The sequence below is a fragment of the Uranotaenia lowii genome, chromosome 1 (assembly GCF_029784155.1).
Source record: "Uranotaenia lowii strain MFRU-FL chromosome 1, ASM2978415v1, whole genome shotgun sequence".
Taxonomy (NCBI): domain Eukaryota; kingdom Metazoa; phylum Arthropoda; class Insecta; order Diptera; family Culicidae; genus Uranotaenia; species Uranotaenia lowii.
Window position 1 is genome coordinate 196,099,629 of NC_073691.1, and position 18,675 is coordinate 196,118,303.

Below are 18,675 nucleotides of genomic sequence, written 5' to 3' on the forward strand. Positions count from 1 at the left end.
ACAAATTTTTTGTTTCAGTTTTTTGTTCTTGTCATGTTTGTTTTGTTTTTGTATAGTTTTGATATCATGTTCGTGTTATTTTTCAATGAATTTATACTTTTTTAGTGACATTTTCGTTCAGTTTTGTGGTTGAATTTTGCCGTTTTGTACTTAATTTTTATTTTTCTTAAATTTTCCTTAATTTATTCACACCGAAAAAAAATGCTTCACATAACCCAAATCCAGCACTGTTGCACCGTTATTTTACAAGTTTAAGTGTAAGATGCAGGGGTTCGAAGCTGGACCGAAAAGAAAACAAACACTGGCAACGAAAGCGAAAGGATGTTGCCTACGGATTTCTTTTGTTTTTGTGGAACCAGGCGTTAGTATCAGGTCGTTGTCTGTCGGTGAATGGGTTCTGGAAAAAAAGATGACCCACTAGGAAACCTTTTGATGCCCATTAAAGGACACATAATCGGTCACAAAAACAGGAAACTGAATGAATTAGTCCATGTGGAAATTATATGGCAAATTGGAGCGGATTGAGTTCTTTCAACTCAACTCAATTTTCTGATCCAGAAATAATAGACAAAAATTTCTTTATGTAACAAATCATGCGCTCCACGAAACAATCTCCTATAGCATTGGGAACAGTTCGCTGACAAGGACCTGTCACCACACTCGTTTCTAGAGTTCGTTTGTTATTCCAACATCCTTTTCCGTTCAATATTTCGCCCTTCCTAAAGTACCGTGTTGATCCGTTCTTACACTATCCGATGTTTTACAACAATCCTGGGGACCACTTTTGAAAGGAAGAAAAAACACCAAAAGCAGAACCCATCCTTTCAACAATCCATTGTCAAACCAGTACCCGACTCGATTTCCCGAATCCCCGGAATCTTCTGGAGAACATGAAATAACAAAAATATATATAAAAAAAATGGTGGGTAACACTCGTCCGTCGTCGACGCCATTGCTCGTCGTATGTCGAAACTAATATGTGTCTCCCGGTGTTCAGCTTGTTGGAACACAATTTTCCAACCCGCCCATTCGATTGCGGGGGTAAGTAGAGTAGTCTCCTCGACCAAGATTTGATGTGACAAAACGCGGCGAACGAATGGAATCGAAAACGAAAAGGGGGGTTGAGTTATTTTTCCTCTGAAGCTGCCCTCAACGTTCCTTACGAATAGGGAGTCAACTCTCACGGAGGGATCCAAACGAGATGAAAATTTCATTTCGGAAACCGATTGTTCAGCCGGGTTGCCAGAATTGGCTAATAAACTTTTAAATTTAAATTAAAAACTCCATTTTAGAAAATCCAGTATAAATTACCCCGCTTCCTTTATTGGGGGTGGCGGTTTTGAAACCTCCAAACCCTTCCCACTTCGTTCCTACGGTCATGAAGCATATAATAATTTGATCAATATTATTACTTATCAGTACTATACAGATGTAGCTTTGATATCAAAATCTTAGTTTTATTTACATGTTTTAGCTCCTTTAGCTGTTTCTACAATCAATTGTATTTTCTTCCTCAGTTTGACACTCAAGAGCGGAATAGAGTTAAGAGAAACAACTAATCACTGAAGATTTCTGAGGGTTCCTGCAAAGATTCCTCAAGGAGAATAAAATGGATTCAGATTTCTGGCACCACTGCCATAAAGCTTAGTTCTTTTAGAAATGGGACAATTACGAATGCGTGTATCTCAAAAACCATTCGTTTGAACGCAATACTTTCTACGAAGAAAATGAAGGTAATGTTATGATATTTCATTAAAAAATTTGAAAAAAAATATTTACCGTTTTTTGTTAAAGAAAATTCTACTTTATTCTTGGTATCTCCCATTGGCCGGCGCACACTTTTTTACAGTCATGGTATTGATCAGTTTTCCAACTTATACTTCGTAAAATCTATATTTTAGGTGGCTTCACCCTCCTTCTTCAATTTCTGATACTTTTCGGTCCAATACTTCTCTTTTAAAAGAAACTGGAAGCATATTATTGGATACAGTTGTTTCGAAATGAACAAATTTGATTATTTTTGACCACATTTTTTGAACGTTTTTATTTCGGTACAGGTTTTACAGCTTAAGAGCTTTGGAACTATCGAAAAATGGTTGTTTGAGGTTGGATTTCAATGAGTCATCACTAGGCAACACTTTCAGCTTATCGGAGAAAATTGTTATGGACATTTCAGCGATCTACACTTAGTTTTTCGCTTATTGAAAATTAAAAATGCTGGTATGAGACTTGACTTCCTTGATGACCCTTAACCGTTGTTGCCGATCATGTGCTTCACTCCAATGCTTGATTTGAACTTTGTGGACATTATTGACAGTGTTTTCATACTTATCCACCACAAAAACTCTGTAATTCTTTGAATAATCAACGGTTTTGTCAGCTATCAATTTGATAATGACGAATTTTAAAGGAAACTGTGCAAAATTATTTTTTTCTTTTTCTCTTGCATCGTACATATCTCAAAAACACGTAAATTTTAAATTTTGAAAAAAATTGGTCCAATAGTACTTTTTACAGGCAACAAAATGCGGTCAAAATTTTTGATATCCAATAACTAGTTAACGAGCTATAAGCAAATGAAAGTGTCCCATTTCTAAAAGAACTAAGCTTTAATTGAATGGGTGGATTATTTTCCATCCTTTGTTCAACCTGGAGCTCCGATGCAAGTAGGTACTGGCAAGTAAGTGTGGGAGTAGCTCAGCCCCTCGCTTCGTTTCCCTTTTCCGATTCCGGAAAGAGCAAATACTTCCAACAACGAAAACAAACGTAAGATCGCTGGTTTGCTGGTTTTTCAAAAATTAGCTTCACTTTTTTCCCACAACGAGCGACGTCGTCGACGATTTCCGGTTAGGAAAAGCTGCTGCAACAGTACCCAGTATAAACGGAAAGAAAACCACTGCCAAAGGATTGTGACGACACGGTTTGGGGAAATGGAACTGCTTCGACTTTCTTTCTTTCTTTTCAACCGGAAAACGCGACCTGAAGGAGTAAAGCTTCTTACATTTTCCCTTTGGTGCCGAGGAAAGCTTCAGCTGAGCACATATCGTCGACTCCGTTTCGTTTTGTCAGAATGAAGATATAAAACTCATACATCAAAATGTCGCAAAATGGGAATGACACTGGCGGAGCCAGAATCGAGAATAACATCATATGATGGTTGTAATAGCAGTTTTGCCGTCGTCGAATGGCGGTTGTTTTTCCGCCCCAAATGAGTTGTGAGAGAGTTTTTGGTTTTTTTTACTTCTTATTTTTGAAATGTTATCAGAATTGGATTAACTGGCAAATGAAACTGGAAAACGAAACGATTTGCTATGCATGAGCTATCAGCGTCTGTTTTCAAAGATTTTTTTTGTCTAATAAAGTTTAGAATCCATTATTTTCCTGCGAACAAAACTTTAAAACGTAACTCTGTTTTAACCGTATTCGGTATTAGTATCTTTTTTTTTAAATTTTGATCATTTTGGAACTGTCAAGTAATTTTTGAAGGCAAATATTATCCACGTTCATTGCATTATTTACAAAAAAAGACGAATTTATAGCTCTTCATTGGACAATGTACAGTTGGCGAATTTCGAAAACTCACCTTTAGCAGATAGCCTAGAAAACTAACCTGTAAAAATTTCAACACAATCGGGCTTTATGAACACATCAAGGACAGCGAAGAAATCTCTATTTCAGAAACCACTGGACCAAATCAAACAAATTATTTTGGTACCCTACTAAAATTGTCGAGCTTATTTTTGTAGAATAATGTTAAGCTATTGAGCTCATAACGTTTCAGTTATGCTTGTTAGAGAAGCAAACTAGCTGAAAGCGAAAAATTTGGTCCAAAATGTGTCAAAGCACTCAAAGTTTCGATTTTTGTCCTTCAAAATTCACCAGAGGTGGACCAAAGGAAATCGTGAAAATCGCATATCAAATTATGATGCCAAACGACTAACAAAAGCATATATTATCGAAATATGAATGAAATCTCTTAAAAAAATCGACTTTCCGGGACTTTGCCGGATTTTCGAAAATCGGTTTGTTTTCCAAGAAGCGTCCCTGAAAGTTGATTATAGTTCATTTTTTTTTTTGTTAACTACCAACCATTGTGCAGTCCTAAGTGCATTCCTAAGTCGTTTGGCATCAAAAATAATAAATTTTATTTCCCAGATATCCCTCGTTAGCCCCTTGGGTAACTTTTGAGGGACAAAAAAAATCGAAACCTTGAGCGCTTTGGGCTCTAAATCAAGTACAAATGAGATGAAATTTTGCACATATCAGTTGATTGGGCCAATCTACAAAATTTATAAGGTCGTTTTTCTAAATAACATCATAAAATGATTCCAATAAATTCTTTTCCACCCAATGTACAATGTGTTGTTTTGAAGAAATCCACTAAAATTTCATAAACATTCAATCATAATTGTACTAAGCATGTTTTATCATAATTTTAACCTCAAACTTTTTTTTTTTTAATATTTGTTCTATTAGACTCGAATGCAGAAGAGGGTTTGTCCTAAAATTTGATGCAGTTTTTGGAAAAGGCACGGTTTACGCTGTTCACTCGGATTAAGTAGAAAACATTTTGAATTATATTCGGATTTATTTCAGCTATTTGCAAAATCTAAATGAAAATTCAAATTGAATTTCAACTATTTTTGATTTTTACGTTAAACAACTATATTTGTCAAGACAAATACATCAAAATGAACATATTTTTTTTCAGGTCAGAAAAATAACTCAACAGGTTTCGTTTCACTCGCTTTTGATTTTTTCAAATAAATTTCTGGATTTGTCAAGACTAAAAGATGAATAATTTATGTTTAAAACACTAGATTTAAAAAAATTGGCCTGATTTGACCGGCCTGTATACAACCACAAACATCTTCGAATGCTTTTTCTAAATTGTAAATCATGAACGTTAAGTAAAAATTTCAAATTTTAGTAGAACTTTTCATAAGTTTGACCAACTGATTGGATTTTAATCACAAGCATTCAAATTTCGTTTTCTTATAGAATCAAAGTTTTTTCTAGTAAAAGTTAGTAAAAGTGAAAAAAGTTAAGTGTAAAAAGAATAAAAATTATAAACTAAATAGATAAAAAGGTTTTCTTTATTGCTTCATAACACAATAAGGACCGCAAAAAAATCTTAGCCAGAAAACACCAAAATTTAAAGTTCTCTCTCTCAGAAACAACTGAACCAAATTCTACAAATTTACTGTCTTTGAGTTAACGAAAGTGTTGTTTACAACTTTGCAGACAGATTAAAGTTTCTTTATAAAATGTTTCACATTTGAGTTATGCTTCTCAGTATAGCGCACACGCCTTAAGCAAAAAAAAAACAAGATATCTCGTAGGTGGTCTGCAATGTGCTTAAAACGAACTTAAATTTTTCCTTCTCAAACAAATTTTTGCTCTGGATCCTGATTTCATCAAAGTCGTGTCAAATCCAGAAATTAATCTTTAAAATAGCCATTTTTTCCAGTTGGATTAGCTTCAAAATAAAAAAAAATAAAAATAATAAACAGTTTATTCAGGATCGCTTTCATGCCTATCATGGGAAAGATCTATTTATAAAACTGTTTTAATCCCCATCCTCGATTCTTTACCTTGATTCGGTATAGTTAATATTTCATTTGATTTTTGACATTTTACTCTGATGTGTGGTATACTATTTTGACGATGAAATCGGGTTTATTTTAAATTTTAATTATTTATCAGGATTGAGCATTTACAAACTTTCAAATTTACTATGCATTTTATTTTTGGATAACTCAATCAGATTCAGAATTTTTATGACCAATTTTTAATTTTTATTCAATTCTAAATCTTTCATATACTCACAATAATCCGTTTGTGGCCTCTGGATTGTTTCTAATTTTTCAAATGCATCATATTTGAAAACAAAATTAGTTTTAAATAAAGTTATTTGAAAGGGATCCTAATTTACCTGACTTAAAAAATCCTAATTCTGTCATTCAATCAGTGTTTTGTTGAGAACCTTTAAAGATTATAATTAAGAACTTGTTTCTTGTAGGATGTTCAAAACTAAAAAGAGCGTTTATTTTAATTTCAGTCATAATTATTTTTTTTCGCGCGCAAACATTATTACTAGAAGAACAATTTGATCAGAAATTGGCAACATTTAAAATGAAATGATCAACAAACACTTCGCGCGTTGTTTTCAAAATTTGTGTAACCTTCATTTCTAGCGCGATTTCTAGCGATTTTCCAACTATCAAGCCAAGCCTTTTTTGTCTAAACTTTAGTCAGCTATGATGGTATGTCAGACAGTTATCTTTCTGTAAATCATGATAGGAATTTTAAGAGCTTTATTGATCATTGTAAAAATTAAATTGAACGCAAATCAAAAATGATTACTGTTTCCAAATCGAATAAATCAAAAAGCCATATATTACAAGGCCGATTTTATGCTTGATGCACAAAAAGTGAAAATTGATGCTCTCAAACTTGACAGTAAAGTTGAATTCAAACATTCCCGATCAGAAGAGCATATCAAAATAATAACTCAATCGTATCTCACCAAGATATTTACATATGATTCAGTTATAATTACGTACTGAAAAAATTAGATTTTAAGTTTCTCCAATCTAAATTATATTTTATTCTGATTGACAGACTTGAATGGGGTTGAGATAATTTTCAATGATAAAGAATTTTTTCGGGTTGTCCCAAAATAAAATGATTATATCTTATTTTGATATATGTACAACTTTTTCTGAAACACGGACATCGAAGTCAACGGCCCAAACCGTACATTAATGAATTTCGCTCAACAGATCCATTAAATTGGATTCAATTTTTGGGAAACCAAAAATGAAACATAGTTTTAGTCAATAATATGGTTTATTGACATTCCACTAGAAATTTTTCTCGAAGCACTCATATCTTGATAAGTTATAATTTTGATAGGTTTTGTTCTGCCCAATATCAAACTATGCTATCTGAACGAGATATAATCTTGATAGGAGCATATCTAAAATTGATATAATTTAGCTATGATCGTATAGATTTTTTGATATAATTTGAGATATTTTAACATCCTACGAGTACTGAATAATAACTCATTCAGATAGGAAAAAATTAGTATCAAAATATCTCATCTTGATATAATTTAGTTTTTCCCTCCTGATCGGGTTAAAAAACCTGAAACATGCTGAGCAATAAAATTAAATTTTCGAAAAAAGTACCTACGTCACTACGACTCGAAAACTTTGTAAAATTTTAACAGTCTAAAACTTCTCCGGCCACAACAAAAAAATGAATTGAACATATGTTGAAAATGAGTTAAATTTACTATCGACATCAACAAAGATTGGTTTCCAATAAATCAACTGTGGTTTACGATTTTAATCATCATTACCTCGATGCCGATTAAGCCGTCGAGGTGTCCGGGACAACTTTTCAAGGATGTCCCCCATTTTTTTTTCCATTTTTAGTTAAGAAATATCTGTAAAAGTTTGTAAAACAAAATCTAGATTATTCAATCTCAAAACAAACTTTATTTCTGCTCAATAAAATGCATAATAAAACTGCAGATCGTTTATTCAAACTCGAGAGGTCAATCTGGATTATTAATTCGTCCTCAATTGAAAAAGCCTAAGTCAAAATTAAATTAAAATTCTTCTTAAGAAATATACTTGTGAACAACAAAAAACCCAAAAATTCAGAGTTTAAGTCTCAAATTATTGTGCAGCATAAAAATTTAAAAAGCAAGTGGTTTCAGCAATTATTATTATTATTATTTTATTAAAGACATTTTACCATTTTCATGGCATTCGTGTCTTTGTTTCAGCAATTAAAATTCGAAGTTTGAATTTGAAATTCTCAGTTTAAATTTCGAATACGAATTAGAAATGCATCCTGAGGAACATTCAAAATCTAAAAGTATACTGTTAGTTGTTTTATGAACTGTTGACAAAATTAATAAACAATAACGATTTTTTGTTGCACAAATTAACATTATAATATAAAACATGATTTCATTATTAGAATTCCAATCAAATTCATTTTAAGTCTAAAATATATATAAAAAAAACAAAATTCAACAATATAGAGTTTCAAATAAAAATACAGTGCCAGAGCTAGCTATGATGGAGCTAGGTATGATTTCAAAATCAGTTCATAATTAAAAAAAAAACCAAAATCGAAACTCACTTCAGAAAATGAACGGATTATTACAATAAACAGCTTTTTATTTTTTCAATTCATCAGAAATGGCTAAAACTTTAGGAAAAATAACGAGCATTGTAACATTTACCTAAACATTGATTGTGTCTCTGAGAAAGCAAACAGAACTTTTTTTTAAACTCGGATATCGAATGTTGGCAGACATAAATTTGAAAATTGAAAAATAAAATACTGTATTTGCTATTTGTTTTCGAGTTTTAAAAATCTCTAGATCAAGCTTCGTACTTGAATTTAAAAAAAAAAAGATAAGAATTTGGATTATTGATAAAGTGTAGTTTCAAACTATGAAATGAGCGAAAATTGTGTTACGTATCAAAAGTTTGCGCTAGTTTGTATTCGGACAGCACAGTTCTACCAAATTTTGGTTTCACAGAAAGTATTTTGTTACCTCGTTTGTCATCCTTTTCTTTCAAGGAATTGGCAAATTTTGGCAGTAATTACACCTTATACCACCTTTATTCGGGCTAAATGATACCAATTTCAACTATTAGGCGTTATAGTGAAACTAGATATAATTTTGTCATAATAGTCCGGTCCTTCATCCTTCAGGAAGTTTAAACAATTTTGCGGTAACTCTTTAATAAATAGTGTTGTTTGGAAACAAAACTAATTAGGTACCTAAAATCCTTATATCACGGAAACGCGTGGATATTTTTGAGTCATATTCACAAAAAATGTTCTTGATATTTAAAAAATCGACTCATGGTTTTTGAATTACGATATTTCCATGTGTGAGTGAGATTTCAAAGAATTTGCTCAAAAAAAATGCAAAAATCAAACTAACATATTTTTTGGAAAAAATCGCTGTTTTTTTTCTGATTTAGAAATTCTGAAAAAAAATCTGGATCAATCACAAACATCTTTCTGTACCTAATGAACAAGGTTTGAGAGGCATTTTCAAAATCGTATTGAAATAAATCACCATTTTCAAAAATTATTGTTCAACACTGACGGGTCATAATTTTCATAAAACTCAAAGTATGGACTTAAAACCTGTTCAGTCGTGTTATTCGAATTAAAATAATGTAGTTTCGGTGAATCAATTATTGCCGTACTTATTTAAAAAAAAAATTTTGCATTCAAAGGTTAAATTAGAAAAAAAAAAATCTTCATTTTAGTTGCAAATGCATTAAATTTGCTTAAAAACTTTCAATACAATTAAAAATTAATTAAATTTTATTGAAGATTTTTTTCACCTTTCGTGAAATTTCGAGGTCGAAAAAGTCCTCCAAACTCAAACAGATGTTACTACCAATTCCCTGTGCCAAATTCCACCAAACAACTTCTGATGAGTTATTTAAAGCGCTGAAATTAGAATGAACCTTCAAATTTAGAGCTTCGTGATGAAATGTACTAGAACTTTTTTTTTTCGAAAAACTTTTACTTCTTGCTCTCGTTTGCTTATCTTTATTATGAATTTTCCATAACTTTCATAACTTTTGAGCTTCTAAATTTTTCATTTTTGTTTGAATTATAATAGCATTTTTTTTATTTCGATTATAGTCGTTTTACCATCTTTATGGCATTCGCGACTTTATCAACGGTGCAGTTAGCGGATCGTTATTGAAAAACTTATCCGGTCCAACATCGGCTCAGGAGACAACAGACTTGCCAACTGAGCTATATCACAAGCCCAATTATAATAGCATGATAAACGACTTGTACTCGCAATCTCAGTGTTTCAAATATTTAATTAAATTTCCCGTAGGTTAATGATTTTCTATGCATGTATTTTTTAAAAAGAACGACAGATTTTCAAAAAAAAAAAAAAAATAACAAGGTTCCATATCGAGTAGAGTGCCCCAAATGACCCGACTTTTGAAAAAGCTATGTGCTGCAGGCTAAAACTAATCCTAGGCCTAGTGTAAAATTTCATGCCAAATTTGGAATAGATCCGATCAAGGGAAGGGGTCAACAAGCCTGAAGTTTGTATGGAATTTTATGACATTTTGTTCGGGAAAAACATGAAAAAACAGTTTTTAATCAATAACTTTAGTTTCCTTCGATCGATTTTTTTTAAATAGTTTTTCTTTAAGTCCAATTTATGAAAAATATTTCATCCGAAGACTGCAAATCGATTTGAGTTAAAATGATAAAGTAATTATGCTTCAAAAAATTGACTAATTTTTTATGGATGGTATTCATCACGATTAATGCTGCGTCGAAATGTTCGAATACCCCGACTCGTTAACAACGATGAATATCACCCTTAAAAAAGTTATCCCATTTTTGAAGCCTAATAATTTTTTTTATCTTAATTCAAATCAAATTGCAGTCTTGGGATGAAATACTTGTCATAACTTGGACTTTAAGAAAACCCATTTTCGAAAGAAATCGGCCGAATGAAACCAAAGCTCGATGAAAAACTGGGTTTTCATGTTTCTCCCGAACAAAATGTCTCAAAATCCCATACAAACTTAAGACTCGTTGAGCGACCCCTTCCCATGTTCCGATCTGGCCCAAATTTGGCTTGAGAGCTTGCACTAGGCCAAGGAGCAATTTTGGCCTGCAGCGCATAATATTTTACATGTTTGGAATTTTCCATACAAATTTGGGGCAGTCTAAGTCAAGTCAAAGTTTAATAAAAGGAATTTTAGAGGTAGCATCAATTTCTAAATGGAAGAAAAAAAAACATCTCTTTTTTTAAGAACTAGTTCCTATTGAGTGAAATTTTTCCAAACTCACACAAGTCTAAATCTGGGACTGATTTCAACTATATTGAATGAACGAAAAACCTGTTATTCAAAAGGAAACTTGAGTTAATAATAATGTTATTTTATGAGTCTCCATTAGCCGCATATTTTGCCTAACCGTTAGGCAACGGAACCCTCATTTTTCACCCGGAGATAACAATCACAATCCCAACCAGCCACTCATTTTGGTGACGTATCAGGGACCGAAAATCGTTCCCACTTCAGGGCGCGAGAAAATGAAATCAAAACAAAACCAAAAGTTAGTAGGGAAAAAAAAACTCAAAGGAACTTCTGTGCTGTCACAGCCCAGTGGCAGTTACTCACCTTTCTTGGAGACGAAGCCGCACGGATGGTCGAACAGGAAGTCCCGAAAGTAATTGCAGTCCGGATCGATGCCCGGCTCCTTGCACAGGCAGGTCGGCCGAAAAAACGGAAACGCCTGCAGGGTCCGGAGCGCGGCCTGACATTTGGTCACCGTCACCGTGCTGCACGCCACTGTTTTGGATGAAGGAAGAAAAAAAACACAAGAAAAAATCAGGTTTTGATGAGTTTTGCTGTTTCTAGGCCTTAATGCTTCTTGCTATACTCTATGGAGCCACCGTTGGAAAAAAAATTCAACGGTGGGTGTCTCTTTTTCTCCCTATCGGCAACCGGTGGGAAAGTTTCATTTTGTTTCGCGTCGTCAATGTCACTTCTCTCCCTTCTTCTTTCAGCGTCGTTTGTCGTTCCGTTAATTTTGGGCCAGCTCCCTCCCACATGTCTGGGGGCGTCATGCTTTTTTGCGCGATTTTACGAGCCAATGAATTTTTATGCTTTTTCAAAGCTTCATTACCGGCACCAAAACTGAGGGGGAAGGGAATAAACTTGGAACATTTCGGGCTCCAGCCAAATAAAACAACCAGAACCAGGAAGCGAGGGAGGGAAGGCAGAAAGGCATTACAAGATCAGTGCCGGTCAGCGCGCCAGCCAGGGTCCATGAAGGCGGGATTAATTTTCAATTAAAAGTAGCCGGAAATGGGGCGACATCACAAGGCAACTGGCCACGGCCAACAGCCACGGGAGTCTGAAATTGAGATATTCTCAATTACACGCGTCAATGATTGGCCGGCCATCCTTCCTCCCTTCCCCTCCTCCCGAATTGTGGGCTGTATGCGTGGGTGGAGTTTAAGGTTTTCGGGTCTGGTGAGAATAATTTATTTTCGGCAGTTGGTGTCAATTAAAGTGCAAAGAGGGATGAAAATGGTAACAATCGAAAATTGTTTGTAATGCTCTTTGATTATTGCACACTTGAAAATGCATTGAGACAAATGTAAAAAAATATCCAATTTTTAACTTTTGAGAGCATTAAACCATTTTAAAAATACTTTACTTAGAGAGTCAAACCTAGAATGAAGTTCATCATTCTATTTGAGCAAATTGAGTTTTTTTAACACTGCCACCCGTGGCATAGAGGGGACCCTTAAAGTCTTCTAAGCTAACGGTCATGAAATCGAATCCCTGTCACTGCATATGATATCAGCCATTCTTTTCTCGAAAGATGTACGAATGAGTGTTAAGTTGATGGATTCTCTTCGAGGAAACATCAAATTTCACGATCACTTTCTGCACGGTTTTATTTTGAGCGATTTTTTTTCCAAACGGTAGTTTCAAAGGAAGACAAATTTCGAACATGTGGAAAACAGGTCTTAGACATTTCTGGTTTTTTTTCCAAACCACTTTTGGGAGTTAGTTATAGGGCTGCCCAAAATCGCACTATTCCTGGGTTTCTGGGGGCTCAACCTTTCCTTATTAGCTGAGTGAGTAAGAAACAAACTAACCAGACGGCAACTCAGATAAACGATGTTTGGAGTTCGCACTGGTTCGATTTTTGAAAAAATGGTCTTTTTTCGACACTTTTTCTTTAAAAGAATTCTCATATCTTTAAAAAGGAACAAAAATTGGACAATCATAATGCTTAAATTTTGTTTATAATATCAATTTTAGAAAAAATTTTCGGACTGTGTTGGACTCTCAATTTGTATGTTTAATATTTTTCGTTACGCAACATTATGAATTTTTGTGAAAAAAAATTTACAAGCCACAAAAAAGTGTTCTTTAGATTAAGGATTTCAGTCAACAACAAATCAAAGATGGGCAATGTTATTAAATGCATCTTTGCAGAAGAAAGTGTAAAGCTGTAACTTGTCATTTAAAAATTATTCAAGTTTTAATGAGGGAAAATGTCACAATTTTAAAAATTTTGCCAGGAATTGCTGTGAATTATGATGTTAAAAAGTTTGGAAAAATCTAAGATACGAATAAACTCCTGATATGAAACTTTTTCATCTTACTATCATTTTTTGCATCATCAGAAAGACCCATGATCCACGTCTCTTGATCCTTCACTATTGAAAGGCAATCTCGTTTGACATATTTTGCAACCTTCATTATCTTCCTCGACGAAATCGATACCAACCGCCATTCCGTGTTTGACGCCCCTTTTAAATTTTTTTGAAAATTTCACGTTTTCGATTCGTACGTTCTCCATAAACAATATGAAAAAATAAGCTATGATTAAATATGATATATAAAAAATTAATATGAAAATAGTTTATTTTTTTAAATAATTAAAAATAACTGCTGAAATGCTAGGTTCTAACTAGGATTGTTCGATCATAAGAAAAGATCGATATCCAAGGTCGATTTAGATGAACGGGCGAAGCTTTCTTTTTTAACAATATAAAAAAAATGTCAAAACGGGGACACAAAGTTTAAAAAATGCATGTACCTTCTTTCATTGGTAGCCCAATGCTTCTAAACGTTTTATTTAATACAATGAAAAATTACAGATGATTTTTTTCTAAACCAATTTAATTTAAAGTATCGGAATCGAATAAATGCCCGACATTCAAAAATTCAGTCAAATAGATCAAAAATATGCTCAGATCAAAAGAGTAAAAAACTGAAAAAAAAACAATGGAGAACATTCCACTTTTTTCAAAAGACGTTTATTTTGGAACTTTTCTCGGGGATGATAAAAGCTTCATTTTTCATTTAAATTTGTCGACAATTGCTGTTGTGTACAACAAATTTTTTTTTGAGCAAATCAAAATCCAATATAGAAAAAAACAATTTCATTCTTGCCAATTTATATCGTAAGTTCCCTTTAATGATTTTTGTAGTTGAAATTTTTTTTTAAAATCAAAGAAAAATCATCAATCAAAAATCAGAATCAAAATTTTGTAAAAAATCTTTGATTTCCAAATAGAAGCCTGTAAATGACATTGAAGAAAAAATAAGAATTTTAATTTCAGTAGCACAACTTAAATTTTTAATTAATTCATTAGCCAGTTCAAGATTTGACAAAAATGTTGATAATAGCAAATGAAATAATTGTAAAAATTGTCAAAATTGTCAAAATTGTCAAAATTGTCAAAATTGTCAAAATTGTCAAAATTGTCAAAATTGTCAAAATTGTCAAAATTGTCAAAATTGTCAAAATTGTCAAAATTGTCAAAATTGTCAAAATTGTCAAAATTGTCAAAATTGTCAAAATTGTCAAAATTGTCAAAATTGTCAAAATTGTCAAAATTGTCAAAATTGTCAAAATTGTCAAAATTGTCAAAATTGTCAAAATTGTCAAAATTGTCAAAATTGTCAAAATTGTCAAAATTGTCAAAATTGTCAAAATTGTCAAAATTGTCGAAATTGTCAAAATTGTCAAAATTGTCAAAATTGTTAAAATTGTCAAAATTGTCAAAATTGTCAAAATTGTCAAAATTTTCAAAACTTTCAAAACTGTCAAAATTGTCAAAATTGTCAAAATTGTCAAAATTGTCAAAATTGTCAAAATTGTCAAAATTGTCAAAACTGTCAAAATTGTCAAAATTGTCAAAATTGTCAAAATTGTCAAAATTGTCAAAATTGTCAAAATTGTCAAAATTGTCAAAATTGTCAAAATTGTCAAAATTGTCAAAATTGTCAAAATTGTCAAAATTGTCAAAATTGTCAAAATTGTCAAAATTGTCAAAATTGTCAAAATTGTCAAAATTGTCAAAATTGTCAAAATTGTCAAAATTGTCAAAATTGTCAAAATTGTCAAAATTGTCAAAATTGTCAAAATTGTCAAAATTGTCAAAATTGTCAAAATTGTCAAAATTGTCAAAATTGTCAAAATTGTCAAAATTGTCAAAATTGTCAAAATTGTCAAAATTGTCAAAATTGTCAAAATTGTCAAAATTGTCAAAATTGTCAAAATTGTCAAAATTGTCAAAATTGTCAAAATTGTCGAAATTGTCAAAATTGTCAAAATTGTCAAAATTGTCAAAATTGTCAGAATTGTCAAAATTGTCAAAATTGTCAAAATTGTCAAAATTGTCAAAATTGTCGAAATTGTCGAAATTGTCGAAATTGTCAAAATTGTCAAAGTTGTCAAAGTTGTCAAAATTGTCAAAATTGTCAAAATTGTCAAAATTGTCAAAATTGTCAAAATTGTCAAAATTGTCAAAATTGTCAAAATTGTCAAAATTGTCGAAATTGTCAAAATTGTCAAAATTGTCAAAATTGTCAAAATTGTCAAAATTGTCAAAATTGTCAAAATTGTCAAAATTGTCAAAATTGTCAAAATTGTCAAAATTGTCAAAATTGTCAAAATTGTCAAAATTGTCAAAATTCTCAAAATTGTCAAAATTGTCAAAATTGTCAAAATTGTCAAAATTGTCAAAATTGTCAAAATTGTCAAAATTGTCGAAATTGTCAAAATTGTCTGTTGTGATACGCATTTTTTTTATTTTTACCTTGCTTTAAGTTTTGATAAAAAACGTGTAAATTAATTTAAGTCTTTGACACTTCCATAAAAAATTACTTTTGTTCAAAAGAAAGTCTAGTTTAGTGCAATTATTTTTGATGAAGTATTCATAAATAGTTTCATTTTTGAAATCTGAACCTAACATTCAAATAACCAGTTTTTGACAAATCCTTCTGTGAAGGTTTTTTTTTTTAATTTGAAAGTTGAAATTTGAATGCCTCTTCATATTTTCAATCGACGCTTTCGGTTTTCATTGAAAAAAACAAGGAAAATAGTATTAACATGTTATATCCGATTGAGAACGATTTTGATCTAAGATTTCCCTCGCTCTCTTGAGCCTCGTTCAATGTGGTACCTACTTATCTCTTTTTTACAAACAGCTATACCGCCGATTGCTTCAAATGCTTGAAAATTATCAGCTTTGAAAATTATCCATTACAATTAAAAATAGTTTAAGACTTTTCAAATAAGGAAAAAAATATGAATTAGCTACGAACCATTGTTTTCCAAACTGATCTGTTAGATTCCTATGTTTTTTTTTTTTAAATTATCTACAGCAATTTTTTTTATAGAGACTTTGAGTAGTTTTATAGCTAGTTTGTTTTTGATTTCATCCATTAAGGCCTTTATTTGCAAAAAGATTCAGATAATGTATGAGGTTTTTGTTTCAGAATTTATTTTGTCTAAGTAAATGGGTGCTTCAAAATTATTTTGAACTTAATTTTGATATTCAACAAAGACTTTCGGTAAAATTTTGCAAAAATGTCATGGCTTTTTTTACAATTAATTCAATTTTCAAAGCTCGAAAAAGCCCTCGTTTGACTCGTTTTGATCCAGTGAAGTTGTCTTCTCACAACTTAAGCCAATTTGATGCCTGCGGAGCTCGAAAGGTTGGGCTGAGATTGCATGCAAATGAACGTTGTTTTGGCAAGTTAAGGATTCTGAAATTACTTGCGGTGTGTGGCACGCGGAATAAACTCGCTAAGCCCTGGTAGCAGTTGATTTTAGCCGAAGGAACAACTCAGAGATGCGTTGCAAAAAAGTTAAGAAAGAGTCTTCTAACGGTGGGAGTGACGGGAGGGTGGAAAATTTCTTACATCATTTATCTTTACCGGGAAGAAATGTTTCATTTGTTCCAACCGAAATCCGCCATAAAAGATGTAACGTGGCATCCGGATTTCCGTTTCATATCGGAGCTCAATTTTAGGCTACTGAATTTAGTTGGGATGCTTTTTTTCCAGAGGCTCTCTCCATCTCTTTCCTCAAATGGAAGGCTGCGGTATTAAATTTCACCATCCGTGCATTCGGGCCAATCCATCCATCTCCTGGCATTGATCCGTCGAAGGAAAAACGCCACCAGAAAACGGAAATATGTACGACATTTAGTCGGTGGAAAGCTTGGAGTATCCTTTTTCGGTTCAGTTCTAGAATCAGGCAACAGTAAGAGGAAAAAAAAGCTCCAAAGATGGAAAACTAAAACCGAATGGCGCCCAGTGGCAAAAAACGAGTCTGTCAGCAGCAAAAAAGTGAAAGAAACGAATAAATACATTTTGCCGGTGTGCAAGAAATTTTATGGATCAATAAAGAACCTTGAATAATTTATAAGCTTCTGTAAAACGAGTGCCGGCTGGCTGACTGACTGAATGGGTGGGTGGCTGCCTGCTTTTTTCTAGCTCTAAGGGGATCAAACATGAGACGGTTGCCTTTGGATTAAGCTTTTCCCTGCTGTTTCTTCTACTTTAAGGGTTGGGTGACTGAACTAGGAAAAGTCGAGCGAAAGTTGAACATCGGTGCGCTTACCGAACGTCTATAGTTGTGCCACTAGTAGAGTACTAGGGCAACTTTAGAGCCAATATAGCACATCCATACAGTATTACCAAAAAAAAAAAAAACACACACACACAAAGTAGTTTGGTGAATTATGCTTGTTCTTTTTCCCGGTTGGAGCTGCATGATTTGGTTGAAGCAGGAGAAAAAAAAACTCTGAGCCCGGATGCAGCTTTAAGAAAAGTTCATCCGCTTGCCGAACAAAACTGCCATGAGAGGAAAGCAGCAGCAATGGGGAAAAGGGTTGATTCTTGCTCCTAGCACTCCACGTGGTGTGGTTATGAAATCTGTTTTATGATCGTATAAGTCTTGTTTCGGAATTGCTTAAATGGTTTGGTGCTTTGCGACTGGAAGGATTTGCTTGTAAGGCATCGTGAAAAATGTTGAGAAACTCACTACCTGTATCGTTTTTTTTATTCAATTCAATAATTTTCAATAAAATTTTACATAAAACGTTCCAAACTTGTGTCCTAGAAATGTCCAAAATTGCAGATAATGTGCAAGTACTCACCAATTTTATTTCAAAATTATTAACTGAAAATTTGGACAATTTTGACAATTTTGACAATTTTGACAATTTTGACAATTTTGACAATTTTGACAATTTTGACAATTTTGACAATTTTGACAATTTTGACAATTTTGACAATTTTGACAATTTTGACAATTTTGACAATTTTGACAATTTTGACAATTTTGACAATTTTGACAATTTTGACAATTTTGACAATTTTGACAATTTTGACAATTTTGACAATTTTGACAATTTCTACAATTTTGACATTTTGACAATTTTGACAATTTTGACAATTTTGACAATTTTGACAATTTTGACAATTTTGACAATTTTGACAATTTTGACAATTTTGACAATTTTGACAATTTTGACAATTTTGACAATTTTGACAATTTTGACAATTTTGACAATTTTGACAATTTTGACAATTTTGACAATTTTGACAATTTTGACAATTTTGACAATTTTGACAATTTTGACAATTTTGACAATTTTGACAATTTTGACAATTTTGACAATTTTGACAATTTTGACAATTTTGACAATTTTGACAATTTTGACAATTTTGACAATTTTGACAATTTTGACAATTTTGACAATTTTGACAATTTTGACAATTTTGACAATTTTGACAATTTTGACAATTTTGACAATTT

The 18,675-nt window shown here is 32.4% G+C and overlaps 1 protein-coding gene across 9 annotated transcripts in view; it reads right to left on the reverse strand.

Moving 5' to 3' along the window:
- LOC129742447 (uncharacterized) overlaps nt 1-18,675 on the reverse strand; it is a 584,572-nt gene that overhangs the window by 158,080 nt on the left and 407,817 nt on the right. For all 9 annotated transcript variants that reach the window (XM_055734387.1, XM_055734355.1, XM_055734361.1 and 6 more), the window contains exon 4: nt 11,214-11,384. In XM_055734387.1, coding sequence (XP_055590362.1) covers nt 11,214-11,384 — 171 coding nt within the window. The remainder of the gene's footprint in view (nt 1-11,213; nt 11,385-18,675) is intronic.